The sequence below is a fragment of the Perca fluviatilis genome, chromosome 2, assembly GCF_010015445.1.
Source record: "Perca fluviatilis chromosome 2, GENO_Pfluv_1.0, whole genome shotgun sequence".
Classification (NCBI taxonomy): domain Eukaryota; kingdom Metazoa; phylum Chordata; class Actinopteri; order Perciformes; family Percidae; genus Perca; species Perca fluviatilis.
In genome coordinates, this window is record NC_053113.1 from 13236651 (window position 1) to 13263192 (window position 26542).

The window sequence follows — 26542 nt, forward strand, 5'->3', positions numbered from 1 at the left end:
ATGAGATTAAGGTGAAACAAAGAAAGTCGAGCACAGAACAAACAGAAAGAGACAACTGGGCCGCATCCTACCTGCTTCCTCCTCTTTCTGTGGCTCAGTGGGTTCACCGGAGCCGGCAGCTTGGCTCTCTGTCTCCTCCTCCAGCTCCTGCTCCTTCTTCTGGGGGGGGCTGGCCTCAACGCTGGGGGGTTTCAGTGGGCTCTCGCCTTCCATGCTGCTCCGGGGCGACAGCATCTCCATCTCCTCCCCCCAGTCTGACACAGGCTGGTGGCCGTCCAGCGGGTAGAAAGGGCTGAGGGGCTTGCCTCCCTCTGGTGACTCCTGAACTGCTGACGGTGGGGGGATGTGGATCTTGGGCCTGGGGGGCCGCTGCTCTTTGGGGCTTCCTGCCGACGTCCGTCGGGAACGAGGCGTGGGAGACGTACGGGAGTTGTCTTTGCTCTTGGTTGGTTTCTCTTTCCCGGTGTCTTTCTTCTCATCGCCCCTGGAGTCGTGCTCCGAGTCGCTCCCCTCGTCGTCGTCTCCGTCACTGGCGTCCTCCCATTCTTCGTCGTCATCTTCTCCGTCTCCGTTCTTGGACTCCACCTGTGCAAAAAAAAAAAAGAATCAAGGAGGGGGATTACTGGGAAAGTCATTTTAAAGAGTTAAATCGAAAACCTGCAACAACTGAGTTTTTGGGCACTTGGGGGAAACGAAACGAGCTGGTGATCAGCTGAACTTGAACCTGTTAGCAAACGGCTAGCTTTTTACACATTCAACATTCACTCTCCTCTGCTGAGCTTTTAGGTTTGGTCTCCACCAACTCCTCAGGAAAACATCTGGCTCTGCAGCTGCTAGATGCTCCAGTATGTTCACCTGCTAGTTGCTAACTTTGTCTGTCTGCCATTTGTTGCTAAACAGGTAGAGTACAGTGGGTTTTTAGAACGTTGTGCTCTTAAAGACTAACACTTCATTGAGTTGAGGGGAACTGCAGAGTCAGGTGACAACTCTGCAGGTTCATCACTACGAGCGACTTGTTTCACATAAAAATTGATTATAGTGGTTTTAAATGCGTCCATTATCTGCCCTAAAGAATTATTTAATGAAATGTTGGTTTCTTTGAGTAAGTGATGTGTGTACATGCAGTCTATGTGCCCTAGGTGATAGAAGTGCTTGCTGAGAGTTCCACTTTTTCAGGATCTCGCTTTCTTTTAAATAAAAAAATAAAAAAAACGTATATCAAACATGTCCAGTTTAGATGCCTGCCTGGGTTTGACTGGAGCTGCCACCACCTCCTGTAAGCTAACGGTGAGGTTGTTTGCATTTTTAATGAAGAAGCCCCTCTACCTTCTGTGCTGTGGGAGGTTTGGATTTTCCTTCCTTTTCCTCCTTTTTGGTCTTCTCCTCTCTCTTTGTATTGTCCTCCTCTTCCTTCTCTCCTTCCCAGCGGTTGTCGTGCATGCTGTCAAAGGCATCCAGGCATGTCAGAGGTTCAACGCACATCAATGTGAGAAGCAGCACACACAAATGCAAAAAAGCATACGAGTCTCCCCACATACACACAAATCAAAGCATTTTACAGAGTAAACTAATCAGGGACGAACATGTATGAAACACCCAGAAATGTCTCGAACACAGCCGAATGAAAGGAGAACATACAGGCAGACGGCAGGATCTCTGCAGATACACATTTACTTTTGATACTTAAGTACCAAAAGTAAAAGTACTCCCTTTGCAGAATGACCCATTTTAGAATAATGGATTATAATTATTGCTGCATGAATGTGTTCATCTATTTAATGCTCTTTACATTTAATAACTTTATATACACTGCTGTGTAGCTTCACCTAAAGTAACTAAAGCTTTCAAATAAATGTATAGGAGTAAAATGTACAATATTTGCCTCTGAGATGTAGTGGAGTACAATTATAAAGTAGCATTACACTGAAAAACTCAAGTAAAGACCCTCAATATTGTACTTAAGTACAGTACTTGAGTAATTATACTTAGTTACATTCCACTACCGCCAGATTCACAATAACAGGCCAACAAATTGAAACCTTCATCAATGAATCAATCTCGAAAATAATAATTAGTTGCATTATTAACGCCAGAAGTGTCTTCTATCGAGTTGGCTGTCCAAAGAAACACCGTCAACATCCTATCAGTTCTACAGTAGACTTGTTTCAGCATCATCTGACAATCTATGGATAATTTTTGCTAGAGGAGAGACTGTAATGTCTGTGTGGATTTACCTGTAGCTCGGTTTCTGTCCTCGGCCCCTACCTCTGCCCCGCTCGCCTCTTTGCCCTGGGGTCCTGCCCTGGGACAGGAAGTCGCCAATGGTCGGAGCTTTAGGAGGCCGCTTACTGTCGTCTGGGAGAAAAATTCGAAGGTGATTATAAATCAAGTCAGTTGTAATACTTGATCTACAACGGTAGGCTAAATCAGAGAGGAGAGGGAGTGGAAGGTGAGAAAAGAAATGGTGGACGTGTGGTCAAATACTCTACAGCAAGCAGTGTTTCCTTTAGGATATTTTTTAGCAGTGGGGGCAGGTCTGTACGAACAACTGGACGGGCCCAATAACCTCTGAATAGTTATACTTGTTGTTAAATTGCAATGTGAGCGGCAGCCAACGGGGGGCGTTATGTCGGCAGATATAATAAAATAAAATATTGAAATAAGATAATTTAAAAGGCAACCGCAACTACATTTTTTGTACAGCCCTACTTCTGATACCGTGGTGGGCCGCCACTACAACATCAACATAGAGGAAACACTGGCAAGTGATTCCCATTGGCCCTTTTTGAAGCACAGTGTGTCAGCAGAATTAACCTTATCTTTGGTAAACATACAGTGTCATGGCATCTACATAAAACCAAACCTCCTAACAGAATGGCTGAAATTCCATGCTTTTTGGTCGAAACGGCTTACCCAAATTAAAAGTGGTACATCTCCCACATACTTCGGAGAACAACACTGACACCATATTGAGCGTCACAAGTGTCGTCAGACGCAAGAGAAAGCCAGGAAGTGAAATATTGTTTGCCGTGCCATGGTTTTATTTCAGTTAGCCTAATAGCTGGTTTGATTTGCATTGAGAAATGATTTTATGGAAAGTACCCCATGCCAATCTCTAGGTATGGTGAAGGGCATGTGATGATATGGGGCTATTTTAATTCCAAAGGCCAAGGGAACTTTATCAGGATGCATAGTATCCTGGATCCATGAAATAACTAGCCTTTAAAAATAAAAATCTGCCTGCCTCTATGGGAATTTAACATAGGGGTGTACTGACTTATGCCCCAAGTATTTTAAGGAAGAACATTTATTTATTTACGATACATTATTCATTCACAAAGATGTTTATTCCTCTTTTTAGTCAACTTTAGCATGGGTTCATAAACTTATGAGCACCACTGTATTCCATACTAATCATGTTCTGTGTTAGGAGTGGCATTCTTTAATAATTCATTTATGACAAGATGGAAATTTATCCCGAGAGAAATTGTTGTGCAGCGGTTTCAGTACAAAGTAGGTAAGAGTGCAAATATATAAATAAAAACAAAATATAAACAATAAAGAGTATCAGTAAATAGTGCAAAAATCAAATGAACATGCCAGAAAAAACAGTCCATTTCTGCTGCTGCGGTCGGAGAGTCGATGTCTTATGTAACATCAGAGCAGCGGTCAACCTGCTGCAGAGTCCATCTGAACTCTGGGACGAGGTCAAACGTCTGTTTGTTTGTTAGCTAGTGGGTGATGGATGGCTCCGAGTGGGAGGGAAGGAGAGATCAAATGGATTTTAAAGGAGCGCTTTAGACTGGCTACCATGATAGTGATACTGCGTGTGACATAGAGAAAATACATCTTTTAAAACCGATAGTTCCAGCTCTGGATTAGGATTGGCTCAGCTGCGTTCGGAGCCGTTGGAAAATACTTTAGAAAACGAAGTGCATGACATCAATAACAGAACTTATGCATTTTTTGTTGCTGTGTGTTTATGTTATGAAACATTGCCAGGTAACCGTTTTAAAAATCACTAAGTCCCAAGGTTTACGGAGATTTTAGAACAGCTAAGGGGCGTTGTAAGAGACTTTAAACTACAGCCTTTGGGGGCTTTTTTTTTAACTTTATTCTAATGCCCTTTTAGGACAAACATTACGGCTACAAAAATACTGAAACAGAGCAAATGTGCTGCGTTCGAGTAAAGGGGTGAAGCATACTAGAGGTTGTAATATCAACATGAAGAGTCCGGTGTACAACATAATTAAGGTTCAAGTCAAAAAGTCGCTTTATTCGCTTTTCAGACGTGGTGAATAATTTTGTTTTATATAAATGTAATAAATCTGGGATGACAAAACAACAGACCTTTGTTGGCAAAAAAAATATTTTAAAAACATCGGGTATGTAGTGGTTAATTTCCCAGTTAAGTAGCTGCGAGTACCACATTAGTGGGTTGTATGTTGTTGGAACAAACCCTCTTAAAGTAATATTTTTTTATTTCAGTCGCAATCGTTGCTACAAAAAGGAAAGATCGATCCATCTCTGCCCTGATGGTGAAATGAGAAAGATGCTAGTCTGGGAGGGATGTGACGGAAAGAGGAAATGATTACGAGTGGAAGGTAAAGTAAATAAAAATGTGTCAAAAGTGAGAGAAATAGAACAGATGAGCAGCTGATGGAGGGAAAGAAAAGTACAGAAAGAGAGAGACGGAAAGAAAACCATAGGAGGTGTGAAGGGATTAAAATGGTCACAGTTAAGGAAAGATGTGAGAGGAGGAGGAGGGAGAAAGCAAAGAGAGGTCAGAGAGGAGATGCAGAGAGAGGGAGGGAGGAGGATAAGAGCTCAAAAGGGAGGAGAAAGGAGGGGAGGAAGTGATTAAAAAAAAAAAGGTCAGGAAGAGAAAGATACAAGTACAAAAGAAATGAAGGGCTCAGTGAGGAGAAAAGAAAAAAAACTGAGAGGATGAAGAGATTTACCGGAGCAGCTCGGGGCTGTGAAGAGGACACTCAAGTCATTCCAGAAATGGTGAATAAAAAAGGAAACACATGCACATCACACAGCCAAAGCGAAAGCAGGCTTTAATGTGGAGCAGGTTTAATGTTATAATCTCTTATATACACTCAGAAAAAAAGAACACAAAGAAATGAAAGTAACCAGGACTGAACAGCCGTTAGAAATATTTATCTTTTTACCTCATCACAGTACAGATCAGCCTGAAAGACCTGACTGGTGATTGCTTTTGACTGAGGATTCGACTTTCTGGCCACAGAAAAGGCAAACATCACTCATGCGGTACTCAGAGAAAGCGACAGTAGCACTAACGGTTCGTGTCCACAGGGGACGGGAGGGACTGCGCTGCTTGACGGGTGCGCCTGTATCCAGACACAGCAGTTGTTCCTTCTCTTTCATGTCTAATGATCAGCAAAGACAACATACATGCTACACCCTCCTACAACCGCAGAAAAAACACTTTGCTGCACCTCATTCGACGAACGCTTTCCACTCGCGGGCTGTCCGCTCATGGATTTCAAACCGGTCCAACGTGGCGGCTCGCTTGGAAACTTTCTTTTAGCGATACAAGAACAGTTCCCCAAAAATGGGTTTCTTAAAAACCCGTTTGAGGAAAGATCAACAGGTTTTTGGATCTGCGCAAACATCGCAACGCCAACCTTTTCAAGAAGGTGGTTGAAGGAATGAAAGAGGGAGGCTGGGCGCCCGGGCAGCTCACCTGGTAGAGCGGGCGCCCATATACAGAGGCTTAGTCCTCGGCGCAGCTGTCGCGGGTTCGACTCCGACCTGCGGCCCTTTGCTGCATGTCATTCCCCCCCCCCTCTCTCTCTCTCCCCCCTTTCATGTCTAAAGCTGTCCTAGCTAATAAAGGCCTAAAATGCCACTTAATAAAAAAAAAAAATAAGAAAGAAAGATGGAGGCTGTGTTCCAACGGTCGAACAAGTCCGCCAACGGTGGAAAAATTTGAAAAAAAATCCTATTTTGACAGCTGCATGTAAACAAGAATATTAGTGGAATATTAGTTTTCATTAGCCATGTAAACAGCTTAGTAGGAATATTGACTTTTGACAGGAAAATTTTGTTCATGTAAACGTAATCACACATCCTGAGGTTAGTGTGTGTGCAGTCAGAAGTTTTTTCAGGTGTTTAACAGCCTCAAGGAAAAATGAGCAAATCTTTACAGATGGTCGCCCAGTTCCTGAAGCAAAACCCTGAGAAGGACTGGACTGTGTTTGAGGTCAAACCTCCACTTTAAGATCTGTGCGGCTGGGTATTTGCAGGTTTCAGAGAGCTATATTTAAGACTTTGTACGAGCTTTAAAGATTAAAACAGCCCTATTAAAAATTAAAACATAAAAATGGGAATAATATTAAGCAAATGAAAGAAAAAAAAAAGGAATTACTGCACATTAAATTAAAACAATTTAAGTTTTAAGATTCAGATTCAGATTGTTACACAGTCACATATACACAAACTATTTATTTATTTAATAAGTTAATGAAAATTATAACTTTTTTTTTCCAGGAGGCCAGGTTAGGTTTGGGACTTTGGTTTTGGGTGCAGTTGTTGTGCTTCAGACAGACACACAAATGGAACAAAATAAAATAATAAAATAAAAACACACAGCAAAACAATCTCAGTCCCATGCTGTGGTCTAACCTGAGGCCCTGCCCCGAGGCTCTGTACGACAGTTACGCCCCCGGGCTGCAGAGAGGACACACACAAACACATTACAGTACGGCCAACACACCCACGAGAAATCAAAAGACATCATAACCATGTGAACATCATTAATCTTGCTACTGAGCCAAAGTGTATTATCACTAAAGACGTAAAACGCATGTGAGACACCGAGATGAGAGCTGTACCGTGGGGTAAAGGCTGCTAAAAATGTAAGTCTCATATAATACACGTTGATATCATAATTCATTTATATACTATAACTGTATTCCAGCGTTTGAAGATTTTTAATTGACATAAAATGGTCTTCACTTTCATGAAACTACAGTTTAAAGAACACTTGAAATGTACATCTTTAAATAAAAAAGGCACTCTAAAATAGGACTGGATAAAAAAAACAACTTGATCTTCATTTGAAAGATCATATATCAATTGATGAAATCCGGAGATCGACCCAAGAGACTGCTGGCAATCTCGGCACACATTGCCGTCTTTTATTGGCTTTAACGTTTTAAAGTGAAGATAGGTATTATTTGAAACAGTGTCCTAAGGCATCTATTGGTACCAACCGTGTCATGCTACTGTAGCTTGATGGGAAGGGGGCTAAATAACGCTCCAAAGATACGCTAAGTTTTGTTGAGCCATTTTCAAAAGTGTCCCTAGACCTCTGAAAGATATCTGAATGACGGATCAGAATGATGAAGAAGATGATGAAAATGTTTTCTCCTACAGTACAAATGTGTTAATTTTGCCCACTCTAAAACGGTGTATGTGAATATATTTCTACATACTGTGGTTCCTAAACAGTCTTGGAGTTGCATAGATTTGGTATGACTGGAAAGCTGGAACTCCTGTAGATTCAATGAGCCCATTTTTATTCATGTGTGATGATGTTAGTCCACAAAGTGGCCATTTCAATGTAGTGAATCTATTTTTTGAAACTTGACCTCACCTTATAAAATAAACCTGTTGTGACCTCAAGGATAATCACATCCTCATGAAACTTTGAGAATATCTTTCATATCCAAGCAAAAATTGGTTATGTAACTGAAATATGCCTCATCAAATCGATATTGAATCGAAAATCTAATCCGGAAATCAGTGGTGATGTCTAACCCTACTCTAAACCAGAAATGTTATTTCTGCACCTGATCAAGTGGAAGTCAAAACTATGACTGAATATTTTATGATTGTGTAGCCCTGGAAAGATGATTACTTGAATTAAGAAAAAAGTTTTTTTTTTTTTTTTTTTTTAGCATTTTATTCTGTCAACTTTGAGCGATTTTCTCGGGCCACTACAGCAAAACTTCCCCAAAGAAGCGCCTTAGTTTTTCATTTTTATTATCTTTTATATTTTAATAATTCCAGACTGACATATTGTTTCATTAAAATATCTAGTTGTACTTGTTTAAATTTACATTACAAGCACCACCAAGCAAACAGTAGAAGGGAAGAGCAGCATTAAAGATGCAAAGCCACTCAAAGGGACTTTGATTTGTGTCCTGGGATTACCACAGTCCCACAGTGAATTATTTTAGCATCCGGATGACTGACTGAAATTACCAACACGCATGAGCAGAACAAAGCCATAATAAAGCTGCTTACACTGTAAAGAGACTAAATGTGTTTAACTGGCCGTCAGGGTTAAATGTCAATTCACACAAAGACAGGGCTCTAAAATTAAACTTCTCAGTTTTAAAAACTTTTGTAATTGTCATTTACAAAGTAAAAACCCAGATTGTTTTCGCAAACTTCATGCGAATACTGCTTGTGTTTTACATCCATAAACTGCAGAGAAGTTTAAAACTGTTCAAGAGTTGGAGAGTAGTAGTTAACAGAGCAGTTTCAGAGTAAAATGAAAGCACTTTTAAGGTACCTCAACCAAAAAAATCTTCAGGCTCTCAAAAATATAAATGCAACTGCGAAAGATTAAATTTACAGAAATTCTTTGATAGCAATCAATCAATGCATATTGTCAGTTTGTTTATTTTACTAGCTGCTCATATGAACTTTCTGTTTTAATCATGATTATTTAATGCTGGGTTAGGGTTAGTCTCGTGTGAGAGGCCAGGAGATAACGAACAGATGACGACGGGATCTTTTCATTGTTTTAAATAGTAAAATATTTTTGGTTTACATGAGTGATTGTGTTGATGAAACACCTGATTTTTTTGTTTATACGTATATTCAAGCATATTCCTAACTGAGAAGGCTCTGATAGAGAGAGAGAGAGAGAGAGAGAGAGATAGATTTATTTGTGGCTGGTTTATAATGGTCGTGGCTGTTTATCCACTTGTTGTTTCAATGAAAGAGACTCAGTTGGCACCCATAAAGGCATGCTGGGGTCCTTCTGAAAGCTCCTCTCAGATCAGCATTACCGCGACTTAAAAAGGTTGATTTGGACTCCGGGGAAATACAGTGATCATTTACATAACGAGCTTAATCAACTCTCATTTACATCATCGGCCCTAATTAGCTGGGTGTTGTGTCCTGTGATGTGTGTTTACGATGTGCGTCTATGTGACGACGTGTTGAAGCGACATCGTGTCAGACAAGCAGAGACATGGGATGGAGGTCACCAGCTGTTGTGTAACCACAGCTACAGTGTTTGTGGGTAAAATGTGTGTGTGTGTGCGTGGACTTGCCTCTCCTGCTGCCTTGCTCGGGTGTGATGCCCTCTGAGGCCCCATATGGGTCCTCCTTGAACCTGTGAAATAAGCCGCAGGGTTAGAAAGACCAGACCAACACACACACACACACACACACACACACACCCTTCTCGTCATGCCTGTCAGTCTGAATAAAGAGGACGACAAACACTGTCTACCATGTGGAGGAAGTATTCAGGTCCTTTACTTAAGTAAAAGTACTAATAACACACAAATTATTATTTTCATTATGAATTAATCTGCTGATTGTTTTCCCCATTAATCAGTTGTTTGGGTTGTGAAAATTAGTGAGAAATGTTCATCACAATTACCCATAACCCAAAGCAACACATTTCACAATGTTATTTTGTCCAACCTCAACATTATAACTAATACATTAAAATTATTAACATTAATAAAAAGGAAAAGATGCAAATGTTCATGTTTGTAAAGCTGAAACCATGATATGATTTTACATAAAATCTATCAATCGTCTAGCTATAAAACTCACCCGAATCATCATCAGCACAAATGTGTGATGGGCCCCTCCGATCGTCAGAACACTAATCATGATAATCGATGAATCGTTTTACAGAGACAAGGCAGAAATATTTCAAATGTGATGATTCCCTGCTTTTCTTTGTCATCTGATTGTAAACTAGATATTTTGGGGTTTTGCACAATTGATCAAATAAAACAGCAATTTGAATAAATCATCTTGTGCTTTGGGAAATTATAGCAGACGCCTTTCCCTTTTTTTTTTTTATAGACAAAACGATTAATCAATTAATTGAGAAAATACCCGTCAGATTAATTGATAATAAAAACAATTGTTAGTTGCAGCTCTAGATAAAAAAAAAAATCTTAAAAACACATTAAAAAAATCATGAAACAGCAGTTGCTCGGCATGGCAATGAGTTTCAGGCTTCTGCTTGACGCTCCTCCTCAGGCAGAAATCTATCACAGAAATAAATTCAAATTGAAGATGAAATGTTTTCTTCCTCACATGTTCTCCGTCTTCTGTGCGTCCCACTCTCGTCTCCACTGGCCTGTGGCGTTACGATGGCGTGCTAGTCTCTCCTCGTCAATCTGCTCGCGCTCCTTCTTCCAGCGCAGGTACTCTGCTCTCTCCCGGCCGGTCATTGACATGGTCATGTCCATAGAGCCTTTCTGTCCGGGCCTTCGACTCTACGGACAGGTCACAAAGTTAGAAAAATTAACAACGCTAGAGGAGGAAGCATAAGAATGGTTTGGCTGTTAAAACGCTTTTCTGGCATAGGACCTTTTTTAAAGGAACGGCACTACTCACGGTCCACTCTTTTTCCAGTTCAGCTCCTGTCTTCACGTTATCAAAGTCCAGTCCTCCCCAGTTTCGTACATGTCTCCTGCTGCCCTCCTTGCGGTCTATGTCTGGCGCTGGGCCTGAACGTCTCGGGTCGTCCAGGAAGTTTCGGATCGGCTTGTCTCCATCCTGCTAAGGAGAGGAATTCTAAATGTGAAGCTCGGTCACGATTAAATAGCTTCCTCCATGTTCATTTTGGACACAGCTTGCTATGATCAAAATGTTGAAGTAAAGCCTACTTTGTTTCTCCCCAAAACACAATATCAACACTAAGAATTTGTACATTTATTATGAAAAAAACAGACCACAGAAGGTCAGTAGATATTAAATCTGGGACGACTTAATAAAAAAAAAAAAAGGGTTACAGTATATGACAATTTAAAGTTTATTTTTAAAGCTGATTAACAGGCCACCAAATGAGATTCTAAGGAGACAGATGCTAGGCAGGAATCTCAGGATGGTTTTGAAAGAAAGCCAAACCACCAAAAAATGTGCTAAAACACTAGAAAAATCATTTTTAAAAACAGGGACTCTCATACCCGCTGTCCTCTCTCATACTCTGCTATTTTCTCCATTTCTTCATTCATCTTCTCAATGTTCTGTCGTCTCTTCTCCTCCCATTCCTGTCCAAAAATAACATCAACAACAACACAAGTTTTCGCATCATTAATACACCCACTCCATATTTTTCCCCTCCTTCTCATTCCTTACATTTCATATGCATTATGCAGTTCTATTCAATAGGATTTCATTTCAATATCGTTCCATTATCGTTAATAATTAATCCTCAATTCACCTTGGATTTCCTGTCCATGCCACCTGGTGTCCCTCCTCCTTCTCCTCCTCCTCCTCCTCCTCCTCCACCTCCACCTCCTTCTCCTCCTCTTCCTTCGCCTCCTCCTCTTCCTTCGCCTCCTCCTCTTCCTCTTCCCTCGCCTCCTCCTCTTCCTCTCCTTCCTCCTCTACGTCCATGTGCTACTGACTCTCCAGGTTCTCCATCTCTGGGTGTCCTGGGTTCCCATTCTCTTCTTTCATGGCGGCCTCCTCCTCCTCCTCTCTGACTTCCCCGACTCATTCGTCCAGACCCCATCCTCCTTGGGGGGCTATGGCCGTCGCTGGGCCCTCGGTGACCGTCGTTTGACCCTCCTCGGTGGCCATCATTTGGCTCTCCTCGGTGGCCATCGTTTGGCTCTCTGGGGGGGAAAATGTTGGGGGCCCCCGCGGGGGGGGGGGGGGGGCGGCGGGGGGGGGGGGGGGGGGGGGGGGGGGGGGGGGGGGGGGTGGGGGTTCGTTTGGCCCTCCTCGGTGACCATCATTTGGCCCTCCTCGGTGGCCTTCGTTTGGCCCTCCTCTGTGACCATCGTTTGGCCCTCCTCGGTGGCCTTCGTTTGGCCCTCCTCGGTGGCCTTCGTTTGGCCCTCCTCGGTGGCTGTCGCTGGGCCCTCGGGGCCGTGATTTGGCCTTTCTCGGTGGCCGTCGTTTGGCCCTCCTCTGTGACCATCGTTTGGCTCTCCTCTGTGGCCTTCGTTTGGCCCTCCTCTGTGACCATCGTTTGGCTCTCCTCTGTGGCCTTCGTTTGGCCCTCCTCGGTAGCCGTCGCTCTCCTCTGACGTCTTCCGGCCACGAGGCGCTCCGGATTTCCAATCATTCACGACTCTCTTGTCCTGCAGGAAACACACACAGTCCTTACAGTGTGGACAGAAGGTTTATGTCGTAGTTACCGAGTACCATATTTTAATCATTTCAGTCAGCTTGTGGAGCAGGAGGTCTCAACATGACAGCCAGGATTTTAAGAGGTCATAGAAAAAAATCCTTGCATGGTCAGAAGATGATTAGGATACATAAAAAAAAAAAAGAAAATCCTACCAATGAAAAATAAATAAATTTATGTTTTCCTATTCACACTAATAATAAATCACTGTGCACATTTACATTGTAGGCTGTTATGTTTGGTGGGTTGGTTCCCCTATTCACTACTCTGCATTAAAGAATGTTTTGGGTCTCATAAACCAAACAGATTGTAAATCACTGCAAGTCATCTGTACACATGACTACTCTATCATATTCTAGTCTAGAAATTATTTTGGTTATTATTTGGCTGGTAATAAAGTGGTAAATGTCTCCAAAATGGAATTTAGCAGGTAAAACAAGTATTCCTGTGCTGAATTTACCCATGTACTTTTAATTTAAACAGAAAACAATATCCTCAATCTGAAGAATTGGTGCCACATAAAAAGTACAAAAGCATAATCAGGGCTATGGATTATGCAAAACTACAACATTATGAACTCAGAGAGCGAGACAGCGAGAGGCAGCGATTGCTCATCAGTTTTATGAGGAGCTCTTCAAGCTCGAGGATCAGGAGACCGTTGTTAAGCATTGGAAAAGGTTTAACAGAATAATGAACTGAGTTTGCCCTTTTGCGATATAAATATCCATTCAGACTGGTGCACATGTGCAGCAGGCCCGTCTTTGTCTTGTAACCTTTGCAGGTCGAGCACCGGGGGTCTGCAGTCATCAGCGGTCATTTTTGAGGCAATCTGGACCTCAGCAGGAGTCGACGGCACGGTTACGCCACCAACCCTCCTGGACTTAGCAACTGTCCTGCTGCAGGAGGCAAATTAGAAACCTGCAACGAGTTTCGATCGCTACGGTCATCATTCATCTTTATGCTCTAGTTATTTACAGCAGCCTTTTTTCATCATTATGTCAGCCCCTCCAGAAAAACGCGATCATGCCATCGCATAATTCAACGCATAATCAGCCAAAGTCCGCATATTTATGTGGGGGGCGCATTTTTTCAAATACGCCGCACTTTCGCCGCATAAAGTGCCGATTTCCGCGCAAAATATGCGCGGCTTGCATGATTTCATAATCCCCGCATTTTCGTTGCAAAAAAGTCCCGTAATATATCTTAGCAGAAAGTTGAAAAAATGTTGCGTTTACTTCACAGCCATTTTCCCCTGTTGCCATGGGAACGTTATGAAGTGACGTAATTACGCGACGTGAACATCATCCAAAAGCAGGTGTTGGAGGTTGAATTTGACATGGACTTTGAGTCTTACGTTGGTATCAGAAAGCTATCTTAATATCGGATATTATCTGTTTAAGTGCTCCTGCTGTCTATATTAACGATTTTTGAAAGTCTGTCTCTTTTGTATCTTTTATTTCCCTCTGTTTAGACTATTACTTTTATTTTTACTTTCATATTATATTTTTGTATCTTATTTGTTTACGTATTGTGATGACTGAATATCTGTAAACTATTTTTTGAAATACTTTTTTTTTTTTAAAGCAGGGTATTGGGGGAAAACACTTTTTTTTCTCTTTTCAAACCGCAAATTTTGCAAGTTCCCGCAATTTCATCGCATAAATATCCCGCATATTACATGGCATTTTTTAAGAAAACGTGCCGCATAATAGGGCTGGGCGATATGGCTGAAAACTGTATCACGATATAAGTGTTTCATATCGGTCGATATCGATAATTATTGATATTTTTTATGACCTATTTAAAATAAGGACCAGGAGAAAAATATATTAAATTTAAACATTTTTATTTTAAACTTAACCTTCCTTTGATTATATTCCCCTCAGTTATAAAAGCAGAAATGTCAACACAACCATGGAAATCAAAATTAAAATGTAAACATAAGTCTAAAATCACAGTGAAGAAAGAATAAGTAAGAACTGCTTAATAAGGTGTAATAAAATGGTGCAAAGTGTTAAATATAAACATAGAGAAACCTGAAACCTGAGAAGAACTATTTTCTGCAGCTTTAGTGCTAGGTTGGTAACCTGGCTTCTGGACAGTGCTCAGCACGTCTGCCTCCGTTATTTCTTTGTAGCGTTTAGTAAGGCGCTGATGCAGAGTACCTCTCCATGGCGGTCTGCTGCTTGTGCGGTGTAGCAGCTACAGATGTTGGACGTTGCTGGCGAATACGGCTTTGCTCCAAAGTGTGAGCGCGGCTAAGGTGGTAAAACAAGTTTGCAGTAGTGTTGGTGGGGACGACGGTCGGACTTATAAAATCCCCAAAACTGCCATACTGACTTTTCCTGTTTTATCAACAATTTCCTCGCTCGCTGCGGCACTCACTTTCCACTTATCGCTACACGCCGCCGGTTCTGTTATTGTAGAATCCAACACAAGACAGCGATGTGGCGCAACCAAACTTGATACTGTTACATGATTGGCTGTTAGAGTGTCACTCCCTACGTTGCTAGGTTACCAGAGAGTGAGTGCCTTTGTTCATGCAACCAAACTTGCTTTGCAACTTCTGGTTTCTTCCGAAGAAGAAAAACAAGTTATCGAACGTTTTATCGAACGCATTTTCTATTGATATTGATTACGTGTCTATCGCGATACATATCGTTATCGTTTTATCGCCCAGCCCTACCGCATAATCAAGGATTTTTGCCCGCAACAGTCACAAAAACTCTCCGAATTTTTCTGGAAGGACTGTAATGTATGAAATAACAATGTGAAAGGTGTCTCTCGTAGCGACAGTTTTAATTTTGCAGAATCTGCAGCCCCTCTCGGCTTTACGGAGCTTTAAAGGTTTTAGCTCATTATTTAAAACAACTGTTCTGGTTCCCTCTCACCGCTCTCATAGTATCATTATGCCACTGTACGCTACCTGCTAAAAATAAAATCTCTCTGATGATTTGATTTCAGTGGTTAGGCCCAAAGCTTATTATTCTATCATAATTATTTATCATACAATATTTCAATTTCATTAAATAATTTCTCAGAATGTGCATGTACGCTTTATGTGAGGTAGGACTGCACAATTATGTCCAAAATAATAATCATGATTTTGATCAATAATACTTATGGTGAAAAAATACTGATTTTAGGGACAAATATTTGTATTGAACACATTTAAATACACAAGCATAAAAGAGCACTGCTTTTACTTCCGTGTATGCTTCTTGCTTATGTTCAAATCTTTCCATCAAAATAAGTCGGGCTGGACACAAAATACAACCATTTGCATATTCGTTTGAAGGGTAGGTATTTGGTTTTCAATTTTGGGATTCAATACTGTAGAATAATACCTTTAATTAAACCGAAAGACACCTGTTGCAGTACAGTGTTGTCATGGGTTAGTTTAGGAAGCACTTTATTTGACATGCAGCGGGGTTTTCTATGAGGGAAGCTCGCATTTTAAATGTCAATAATGCAGGCGATCATGCTCATTTCACTGTGGGATGCCAAAATAGTGATCGTGATTAATATTCGATTAATTGTGCAGCCATAATGGGAAGCCAATGTCAATGCACTCCAGCCACTTTCCTTTTTTTCCGATTCAAAAACTGCCTAAAAATGTAACTCACAACATGATCTGTATGTGTTCTTATGGTGCTGCTGGTACAAAGCAATGCATTTACATACCATGTGGTACATGATAACAGATGTAAGCGGAACTTAATTGCATACTTATCAATCATAAAGAGTTGGATAAACAGATTACAGAGCTTGGTTTGTGTACTTTAATATGTTGAATCAGAATCTCTTTAACAGCATGTTGCCGCAGGTGAAATCATCTCAGCTCTATTTTAATACAGAAATGTTTGCCAAATCAAATCTTTGTACAGGAGAAGCAGAGCTCACCAACACTAAACAGAAAACTCTCATCTCATTAACTCATAAGCCTGTAATTCTGTGCCAAAAAACATAACCTCCTTGGCACAGGCTATTACTGACGCAGGGCATGATGGGTAGAGCAGCTGGCTGGTAAACAGATAAACAGAGTACTGAGAATCTATCAGCTGCGTCTTCTGTCTGCAGGATCATCACAAACCAGATAAAGAGGTTATCTTTTCTACAGCCAGCAAAACAACGCCCAATGATGGAAAGATGCATCACGGCACTCGTGGAACGGATATTCACTTAGGGCTGGGCCATATGGACCAAAAATCATATCTCTATTTTTAGGCTGAAGTAGGCCTGGGCGAAAAATCGATTAAATGAATGAATTCGAATTTTTTGTTGCGGCCGATTTAAAAAATAAGTAAATCGAGTTTTTGTGTAATGGTGCATTTTTGGCTCCCCAGAGCTTCCGTAGCGTTAGTTTCACCAAAGCCGGTCTGTGGAAAGCCGTTCCACTCCCTATCCAGCCCCATTGTACCGGATTTTGGTTGCAGTTCCACCAGAGTTCCACTGGGGGTGATCGCGGTCCAGTGCAAAATGAACGGGACTCTATGGAGCTAGACGGCTAAATGAATGGGACTCTATGGAGCTAGATGCTAAATGAATGGGACTCTATGGAGCTAGATGCTAAATGAATGGGACTCTATGGAGCTAGATGCTAAATGAATGGGACTCTATGGAGCTAGACGGCTAAATGAATGGGACTCTATGGAGCTAGATGCTAAAATGAATGGGACTCTATGGAGCTAGACGGCTAAATGAATGGGACTCTATGGAGCTAGACGGCTAAATGAACGGGACTCTATGGAGCTAGACGGCTAAATGAATGGGACTCTATGGAGCTAGATGCTAAATGAACGGGACTCTATGGAGCTAGACGGCTAAATGAATGGGACTCTATGGAGCTAGACGGCTAAATGAATGGGACTCTATGGAGCTAGACGGCTAAATGAATGGGACTCTATGGAGCTAGACGGCTAAATGAACGGGACTCTATGGAGCTAGACGGCTAAATGAATGGGACTCTATGGAGCTAGATGCTAAATGAATGGGACTCTATGGAGCTAGACGGCTAAATGAATGGGACTCTATGGAGCTAGACGGCTAAATGAATGGGACTCTATGGAGCTAGACGGCTAAATGTGTCTCTTTCGCCTGATTGTTGTTGAGAAACCTCAGATTTGATTGTAGTTTTTGCAAGTTCAACATGGGTTATAGGTCGAAAGTTGAATGAACGAGTACTTATGTCCTTTTGATTTCTTACAGGGTGACTCGTTGTAGCCCATAACACGCTAGCATTCTGCTAATGAATGCTGATTGGTCAGTGAAGGAGTGATTACGATCGCAGATCCAGCTTGACAGCATCCGAAGTGGAGCCTGAATATCAGAGTGAATATTTCGGTGTGGTCTTTAAAACATTAGCAAACCTCTTTCTAGCACATGTATTAACAGGGAGAGACTAACCTATCAGCTGTGTTGTATTAACAGAGACTAACCTATCAGCTGTGTTGTATTAACAGAGAGAGACTAACCTATCAGCTGTGTTGTATTAACAGAGAGAGACTAACCTATCAGCTGTGTTGTATTAACAGAGAGAGACTAACCTATCAGCTGTGTTGTATTAACAGAGACTAACCTATCAGCTGTGTTGTATTAACAGAGACTAACCTATCAGCTGTGTTGTATTAACAGAGAGAGACTAACCTATCAGCTGTGTTGTATTAACAGAGACTAACCTATCAGCTGTGTTGTATTAACAGAGACTAACCTATCAGCTGTGTTGTATTAACAGAGACTAACCTATCAGCTGTGTTGTATTAACAGAGAGAGTCTAACCTATCAGCTGTGTTGTATTAACAGAGAGAGTCTAACCTATCAGCTGTGTTGTATTAACAGAGAGAGTCTAACCTATCAGCTGTGTTGTATTAACAGAGAGAGACTAACCTATCAGCTGTGTTGTATTAACAGAGAGAGTCTAACCTATCAGCTGTGTTGTATTAACAGGGAGAGACTAACCTATCAGCTGTGTTGTATTAACAGAGAGAGTCTAACCTATCAGCTGTGTTGTATTAACAGAGAGAGTCTAACCTATCAGCTGTGTTGTATTAACAGAGAGAGTCTAACCTATCAGCTGTGTTGTATTAACAGGAGAGTCTAACCTATCAGCTGTGTTGTATTAACAGGGAGAGACTAACCTATCAGCTGTGTTGTATTAACAGGGAGAGTCTAACCTATCAGCTGTGTTGTATTAACAGAGACTAACCTATCAGCTGTGTTGTATTAACAGAGAGAGACTAACCTATCAGCTGTGTTGTATTAACAGAGAGAGTCTAACCTATCAGCTGTGTTGTATTAACAGGGAGAGACTAACCTATCAGCTGTGTTGTATTAACAGGGAGAGACTAACCTATCAGCTGTGTTGTATTAACAGAGAGAGACTAACCTATCAGCTGTGTTGTATTAACAGAGAGAGTCTAACCTATCAGCTGTGTTGTATTAACAGAGTCTAACCTATCAGCTGTGTTGTATTAACAGAGACTAACCTATCAGCTGTGTTGTATTAACAGAGAGAGACTAACCTATCAGCGTGTGTTAGGTTATATTACAAGAGAGACTAACCTATCAGCTGTGTTGTATTAACAGAGAGAGTCTAACCTATCAGCTGTGTTGTATTAACAGAGAGAGACTAACCTATCAGCTGTGTTGTATTAACAGAGAGAGACTAACCTATCAGCTGTGTTGTATTAACAGAGAGAGACTAACCTATCAGCTGTGTTGTCGATGCCTCGAGAGAACAAAGGAAGGGACTCTTGCCGTAAAGCAGTATCTCCGGCCGTATATGTGTATGACGTCATTGACATTTTAAAAGGCTTTTTAGAACAAAAAAGTGACTTTAATAAAATCTAACACACAGCAGTGTGTATTTTTTTAGCCTCCCCTTTCGAATGCAACATTCAAATTACTAGACAAAAAATGATATCCTGAGAAAAGTGGGTTTTGAGGGGTATAGCTCCATAGAGTCCCATTCATTCTGCACTGGCCTGTGAGCGCCCCCTATATGCAACTCTGGTGGAACTGCAACCAGTTCAGAAGCCGGAAGTAACGAGGGAGTGGCACTTCTTGATACATTAGAAGTTCTTTGGTTTCACATAGCAGTATGGCAAGCGACAACAACAACATCATAGCACACACGAAACAGCAACAGCAAGTGACAACGTGGCTACCGGTGAGAGAGGGAAGTATGCGCAATAAAGTTAAAATGATTTGAACTTTTAGCGAGGAACGAGAAGTGAATTACCTGTAGGCCTTTGTGTGAAAACAGCTTTATCTCACGCATCCGTTTTGTTGTTGTTGAATAAATACGCCTAAAAAAAAAAAAACGGTAGGGAAAACACTCAAACCAATTTATATTTCCACAAAATTGGCATGAATAAACATAATGGTATACATGCCCCGTGTGTGTGTATGAGTCAAAACAAAATAAAACTTGTCATCTGCAGATTGATTTTAAGTAGAGGGAGAAAAAAATCAATTTAAATCTTAAATCGGATTTTTTTTTTTTTTTTTATCTGGGATTTTTTTTTTTTGGCCATATCGCCCAGTCCTAGGCTGAAGGAAACATATATAAGGATATATATAATGGTATTTCCTAAGAAGTGAGCTAAATGTTCAGTTGTAAGTCAAAGCCACATGAGATGTCACAAGCACTGACTGCGATCAAATCAAATGCAAAGACAGGCGTTTCTTCCCTGTTTGAAAATATACAGCTGCAAAACATATACATAACTAAATTAATATAAATACCCTACAATAAATATAAAAATAGGCCTATCTCTGAGAATGTTCCTTCAGTTGTTTTCTAGAATAATAACTGATTCAGTACAATTACAGGTTTTCCTCTCCTGCTTAACCGTGAAACCAACGCTGTAGGTGTACTTGACAACTTTACTGTTAATTCCTCCTTTGCTCTGACTCAAGCAACAGCTCTCTTCCTCTAAGCACATCCACTGTCTCTCACACCGTAGGCTACACACTGAGCTATTTCCCAAAAGGTTACTCTTAGAACTCAAGTCATCATTCTCGACCCAGTCGTATTTTACTCTGAGACGCAATGAACGTTATTTTGCGTTTCAACTCGCATGTTGTTTAAGGATTGAGCGCCATTTCATCTTTGAAGTAAACGAGTCCGTTGGCGTCTTTGTTCGCGCGACAGACAGAACAGAGGAAAGTTTAGAGAGTAGAGCCGACACACACCGCTCTCTCACTTTTTCAACCCACTGGCCCGGGCTGATTGTATTTACTGGTCCATGTAACTTTTTACTGGCTCCGGAGCATCAAGCAGCAGTTTGAAAATATATCGATATGATTTAAATAGCTGATATACCGCCCAGCCCTATATTCACTGTGTTGTTTCACAGTTTTAAGGAATGAATGTGTGCTCTGTTGGATTATGATTAATCATCGCTCTGAAAAAGTGGCATGACTCAATAAAGATCTACATCAGGTCTTACCCCCGACTGCTTCGAAAGGTCGACTGTGACAGTGAAGTTTTCCTTGTCCGACTTCCTCCTGTCCGTCTCTGGCTCGTGGGGGCGGGGTTTCCGAGGTGTTGTCACGGCGATGCCCTCCTGCTCTGCCTTCTTCTTGTCTTCCTCTATTTCCTGTTGAGGTTCGTGGGACAGAATGAGTGCGATGAGACTACAGCCGCGTCGCCAAATCTAAAAACTCCGGATTAATTCTGAACAGGTATTTCAAGCAGTGTGTTCAAACTAGGGTTGCAGAATTTCGGGAATATTCAAGGGGATGACTGGAATAAAATATAAATATAGGGGTTATCTGCTCAGGCTGTATTTAACACGCAGATAGAGAGATAGAAACAACCCTTCTACTATCATAAGCAGACATTAATTGTAAATCCTTCTACTAAAAACGAAAAACAACAATTAATACGAGTTGAACTTTAACTAAAACTCATAGAAAAAGGACACAAAAACCTTCCCTTTGACCCCCTTCCGGAAAAAAAGACAAAACAACATTAGGCCACGTTTTTCGAAATCCACGACTTGATTAGACTTTTGGTTTAAAAGGTCACAATTTGATTCAATTTTCGATTTAAAGGAGAGATATTATGCTTTTTTGTATTTTCTGTCATATCTACAATGATATGATGTCAGATTTTCAAATAATGAGGTAAACGTATTTTAGAGAAACCACAGTGAGCTAAACCGTTCAGATTTCCAACTGTCCTGAACGCTCCGGTTTCAACAGTTTTTTCTACTCTCGGCTAAGTGTTTTACGCAACTCTAAGCCGGCCTTCTATGATTGCTCATCTGCTCCAAGTAGGTAGGACTGGAGTGTTTTTTTACTACGCTACTGTGGTGGTGTTAACATTGTCGCATGTAGCTACATGCTAACGGTAGTAAAATATGTCATCTTGGCTGCCAGTGTTGTGAAATTCTCCCCAATTCCGAGTCACATTACTCCTTAACATTCCTGGCTATGTAGTATTTGGTTAAAAAGCCTTTATCTACGATTATTGACTGTAGAAAGTGTTGCCATCATCTATTAGTGCCCTCTGTTAACTGTAGTAGCTACATGCTAACGGCAGTAAACGTTGTCATCTTGGCTGCCAATTTGTTAAATTCTCCCCAATTTCGGGTTGCAATCCTGCTGAAACATGTCAGAATGGGTAGTGTTTGGTTCAGAAGCCTTTTACTGTGATTTCTGACAGTAGAAACTGTTGCTTCGTTCCATTACAATCTAACGTTAGCCTAGTTCTAAATATCAAGTAGCTGCATGCTAACGCGAGACAGCTGTAATCTTGGCGGCCAGTGCTGGTCACTTCTCCCTAATTTCGGGGTCAAATTACTGCTGGGACATGTCCGGTTGTGTAGTATTTGGGTAAGAAGCCTTTATTGGTGATTTTTCACGGTAGAAAGCACTGCTACGTAGCTATTCCGTTGCAGTAGCTCCAGTTTCATCTAGCTAGTGAAACAACAGCGGAGGCTGCAGCGGAGCTCAGATTCCAGGAAACACGCTGGCCAATCAGAGCAGACTGGGCTTTGTCGGGAGGGGGGCTTAAAGAGACAGGCGCTCATACAAAGCGTCTCATACAGAGGTGCAGATGCAGCAGCCATGAGCAGTTAGAGAAAAATAAAGTGTTTTTTGAACATTAAAGCATGTAAACATGTTCTAGCACAAGTATTATCCTGAAATTGCTATTTAATAGTTGCCCTTTAAACATGTTCTCCCAGCACTGACTGCCACGCCATTGTTAGACTATCAAGTATTAATTTGTAAAACTTGAGAGATTATTGGTTTTAGGCCCTATGCAATAGAGAATTGGGACACATTAAATGAGGTCAACACCATATTTTGTAAAATGGTGGACAGAAAAAGCTAGTCTTTTGCAGGTTGAAGAAAATAAGTAATTTTTTTTTAAGCTACCTGAATTGAATGTAATTTGATTTACAATTTAAAAGCAAATCTGGAGAGTCCACAAAGCATAAAAGTTTAAAGTGGTTAAAGAGATCTGCGAAGTGATTGACAATACAACTTTTTTGATCACAAAAACAAAGTAAGCAGGAAAAAACATTATTTTTGCATACGTTTTACTCTTATTTTGTCTTGTGTTCTAAATGAAAAAAAGTTCAGACAGGAAAAGTATGAAGGGACATTTTACAGTTCAAGGTGTTTTTACTGTTGATTTGTTTTACTCTTTTTTTTAAGTTCAATAAATGCAACACCTTTCCAAAAGTCAATGAGTAACCATGTTAAATAATCGTGATTATGATTTTTCCATAAACAGGCAGCCCTACACGATGATTGATACAAGTTACATTTTGCGTACATTAAAGGTACTCCGTACCTGATACCTCTTGACCAGAGCTTCATTTTTCTTTCTCAGAGCTTCAATTCGTTTGTCTAACTCTGCATCCTTCTCCTCCTTGGTCTTAAGATCCACCGCTGAAGACTGGCACAGAGAGGAGGAGAAGGAGAGTTAGGAGTGCAAAGAAATGATGAGGAGGCCGATCTGTCCTTAATGAAGTACTAGGAAAATATATATAATAATGTTGTGTTTACAGTTTTTAATTTCTCTCTCTCTCTTACTCACCATAGCTGCCTGTGACTTGTCTTCATACACAGGTGGCTGGCTGCTTGTTCCTCCTGTGGCGAGGAGGATGAAGAGGATGCTGCAGTGCAAACCAGTCAAGGATTAGTCCATTAGTTACACTTGCATTTTTTAAAGTCTACCCTCCACTATTGTCGCTTCACTTGGATGTTTGAGCTTTACTGTGCAGAGTTTGACACAAAAGTTGCTGAAAGGGGAAGGTTTATCTGAGCTCCCCTTATATTAGCGTTTAACTTGGTGACATTAAAACTACTCTGGAGGCCAATCATGCGTGTTGTGGAAACTTAAAGCCTACACAGAGAATTAACTATTCAGTGAAATAGGAAACATCTTGTCCAGTAGTTCAACTTTTGAAATAAACAATGTTTAAACATTTTTCTGGATTATTCGATATGAAAAAAAAAGTAAATTTAATGTTAACATAACCGCTGTCCCTTTATCAATTTATATACCATTACTTACTGCTTTACTACATTCTTGTTTACATTACAAATTATTCATTTTGTATTAATCTGCACCTACCCCAAATATATACAATTGTATACCTTTATAAGAATGCACTAATCCGATACAGACTCAAGTAGCTAGATCCGGTAGGCCTATTTCGGTGACAAATGGGGGCCGAGCTATCTAACTCAATTCTATGTTTATACTATATACATTATATACTTTCTGTTTTAATTCCTGTTTAGGTTTTGAACAATGTGTTGCTGCACGTAAAAGGTTCACACTTAAATTAAAACTCCTGTTTATTCAGAGGATATTTTACAAAGTTGCTGGTGCATGCTTTATTATTTTTATGATAAATGTTAATTGAGTATGTATTTATTTGTTAGGGCCTAAAAAAAGTCAGATCGGTGCATCCCAAGATTTAAATTCTGCGCTGTTTTGTGTCTTGAACACTGGAGGGTGTGGATGATTGGGCCCAATTTGGAAAATGTTGCCCCACCTGTATATTTACCTAATAGAAATACCAAATATGTGTTAGTCACAGCAAGAGAAATGTGACTTCCCTCTATTGCTAAACAACAATGAAGAGAGCAATGCACAGATTAACCAGAAATGTAATCATTAAAAAGTTGTAGTGGAATTGGCTCCCTTTTACCTTTGTGACCTGAGTAAGCAAGGTTACAGCTGATCACAGAGTTAGGTTTCAATCGTGTGTGTGTGTGTGTGTGTGTGTGTGTGTGTGTGTGTGTGTGTGTGTGTGTGTGTGTGTGTGTGTGTGTGTGTGTGTGTGTGTGTGTGTGTGTGTGTGTGTGTGTGTGTGTGTGTGTGTGTCACAAGAACCCAAATGAATAAATCCTTCTGTAAGCGTATTAGAGCCGCAGACAGAATATAAGTTACCTGAGTCACAGAACAAGCAGCCATGATACACAACAACACACAGACCTGCCCGGGACATTAAACCCTTACTGTACTTCCACGTTATATTTATTTTGGTTTTTCACTCTGCTGGGAAGTAATGTAAGCACACTGAGCCATGTCTGCTCCGATACAAAGCGCCGAACCGCCACGGTGAAAACACACCACCCCGCCGACACCACCGACACACACAAAAACAGAGAAATAAACATTTAGAGGCGTTTAAGCGACACTTTGTAAATATTACCTGTATCAAGGGGAGTTGTAACGACAGTAAAGAGCAACGTTTGGACTCGTTACTCTCTTCCAATTCCTGCGCCTGTCCTCATTATTGTATTCGGCTTCCTGTTAGCTGCTTCTTCGTCTTGTGGTGTTATGGTGGGTTGTTAAAACGGTGCATACCGCCACCTAGTGTACGGGAGGCGTCCATCGTTTTGGTTGTAAATGTCGGTACACGCATGGGTGCCATTGACATATATAAGATGGGTACACCATAGACAGTATATAAGAAGGGCTATACGCATTGACATATATATAAAAGCGAAGCTTACCCATAGCTTACCCCCTTGGGTACACAACATAAACTTCTTCTTCTTTATTTAATGGCGGGCTACAAACCAACTTTTATGGTATATGCCTCCCCCTACTGTATCGGAGTATGCAACAACATTAACCTGTTACGTTCACATTCTAATGGATAGAGAAAAAATAATTAAAAAGAAAAAACCTACTCATATTCTATTTTGTTTCATGTAATAAACATAAACTCATCATTACATCACCCTTGAAGAGGAAACACATGTTCCAAGAATTTAAATAAATACTTTTGTAGTTAAGATAAGAACTAGTTACCTCTCTTTTCCAGTTCCACCTAAGGCTAAAGAAGTGTTTGGGATGGTTTTCAATACTTGTTGACTAATATTGATCATAGTATACTGATTCTAATATATAAACATATACAATTTGGACTCCAACTGAAGGACAAGAAAACAGTATTTGGGAATAACAATTTAATTATCTTGGCAAACTATTTTACGTATCCTAAGTGTCGTCCTAATTCTCACAGACACCCAGAGACTCAGAGAGAAGCCCAATACTTTTCCAGGCTTTTATCCTATTACACAACATCATTACAGTTTCACAACAGTCACTCTTAGGTTATAGTTGATTATGTTTTGGCAGCTACAAGCACACAAGCACTTACCACAACAAGTCCCATAACATGACAACATGTTAAAATGAATGTTTGGGCGCTATAATTCAGTTTGCTGATATTCTCTGTTTTTTCCTCTACTGAAACTGCTGTCCTGCACTGGTCCTGAATATTAGGATTACATGTGTGCTGTAACTTTTTTGCAACCTTTATTTAGTGCAATTATAAAACTATATTTCTTAAAGGTCCCATGACATGGTGCTCTTTGAATGCTTTTATATAGACCGTAGTGGTCCCCTAATACTGTATCTGAAGTCTCTTTTATATAGGCCTTAGTGGTCCCCTAATACTGTATCTGAAGTCTCTTTTATATAGACCTTAGTGGTCCCCTAATACTGTATCTGAAGTCTCTTTTATATAGGCCTTAGTGGCCCCCTAATACTGTATCTGAAGTCTCTTTTATATAGACCTTAGTGGTCCCCTAATACTGTATCTGAAGTCTCTTTTATATAGACCTTAGTGGTCCCCTAATACTGTATCTGAAGTCTCTTTTATATAGACCTTAGTGGCCCCC

At 40.7% G+C, this 26542-nt stretch overlaps 1 protein-coding gene across 1 annotated transcript in view; it reads right to left on the minus strand.

Annotated features, from left to right (window-relative positions):
• The window catches only part of ccdc9 (coiled-coil domain containing 9), a 36936-nt gene extending 11737 nt beyond the window's left edge, over window positions 1–25199 (minus strand). The window contains 15 exon segments of the mRNA XM_039823268.1: window positions 72–585; window positions 1327–1441; window positions 2235–2355; window positions 6655–6699; window positions 9321–9382; window positions 10330–10511; window positions 10633–10797; window positions 11205–11288; window positions 11462–11740; window positions 11743–11856; window positions 11964–12329; window positions 20830–20979; window positions 23187–23291; window positions 23433–23511; window positions 25063–25199. Of these exon segments, the coding sequence (XP_039679202.1) occupies window positions 72–585; window positions 1327–1441; window positions 2235–2355; window positions 6655–6699; window positions 9321–9382; window positions 10330–10511; window positions 10633–10797; window positions 11205–11288; window positions 11462–11740; window positions 11743–11856; window positions 11964–12329; window positions 20830–20979; window positions 23187–23291; window positions 23433–23435 (2305 nt within the window). The 5' untranslated portion in view covers window positions 23436–23511; window positions 25063–25199.
• Between the last annotated feature and the right edge of the window lie 1343 nt (window positions 25200–26542).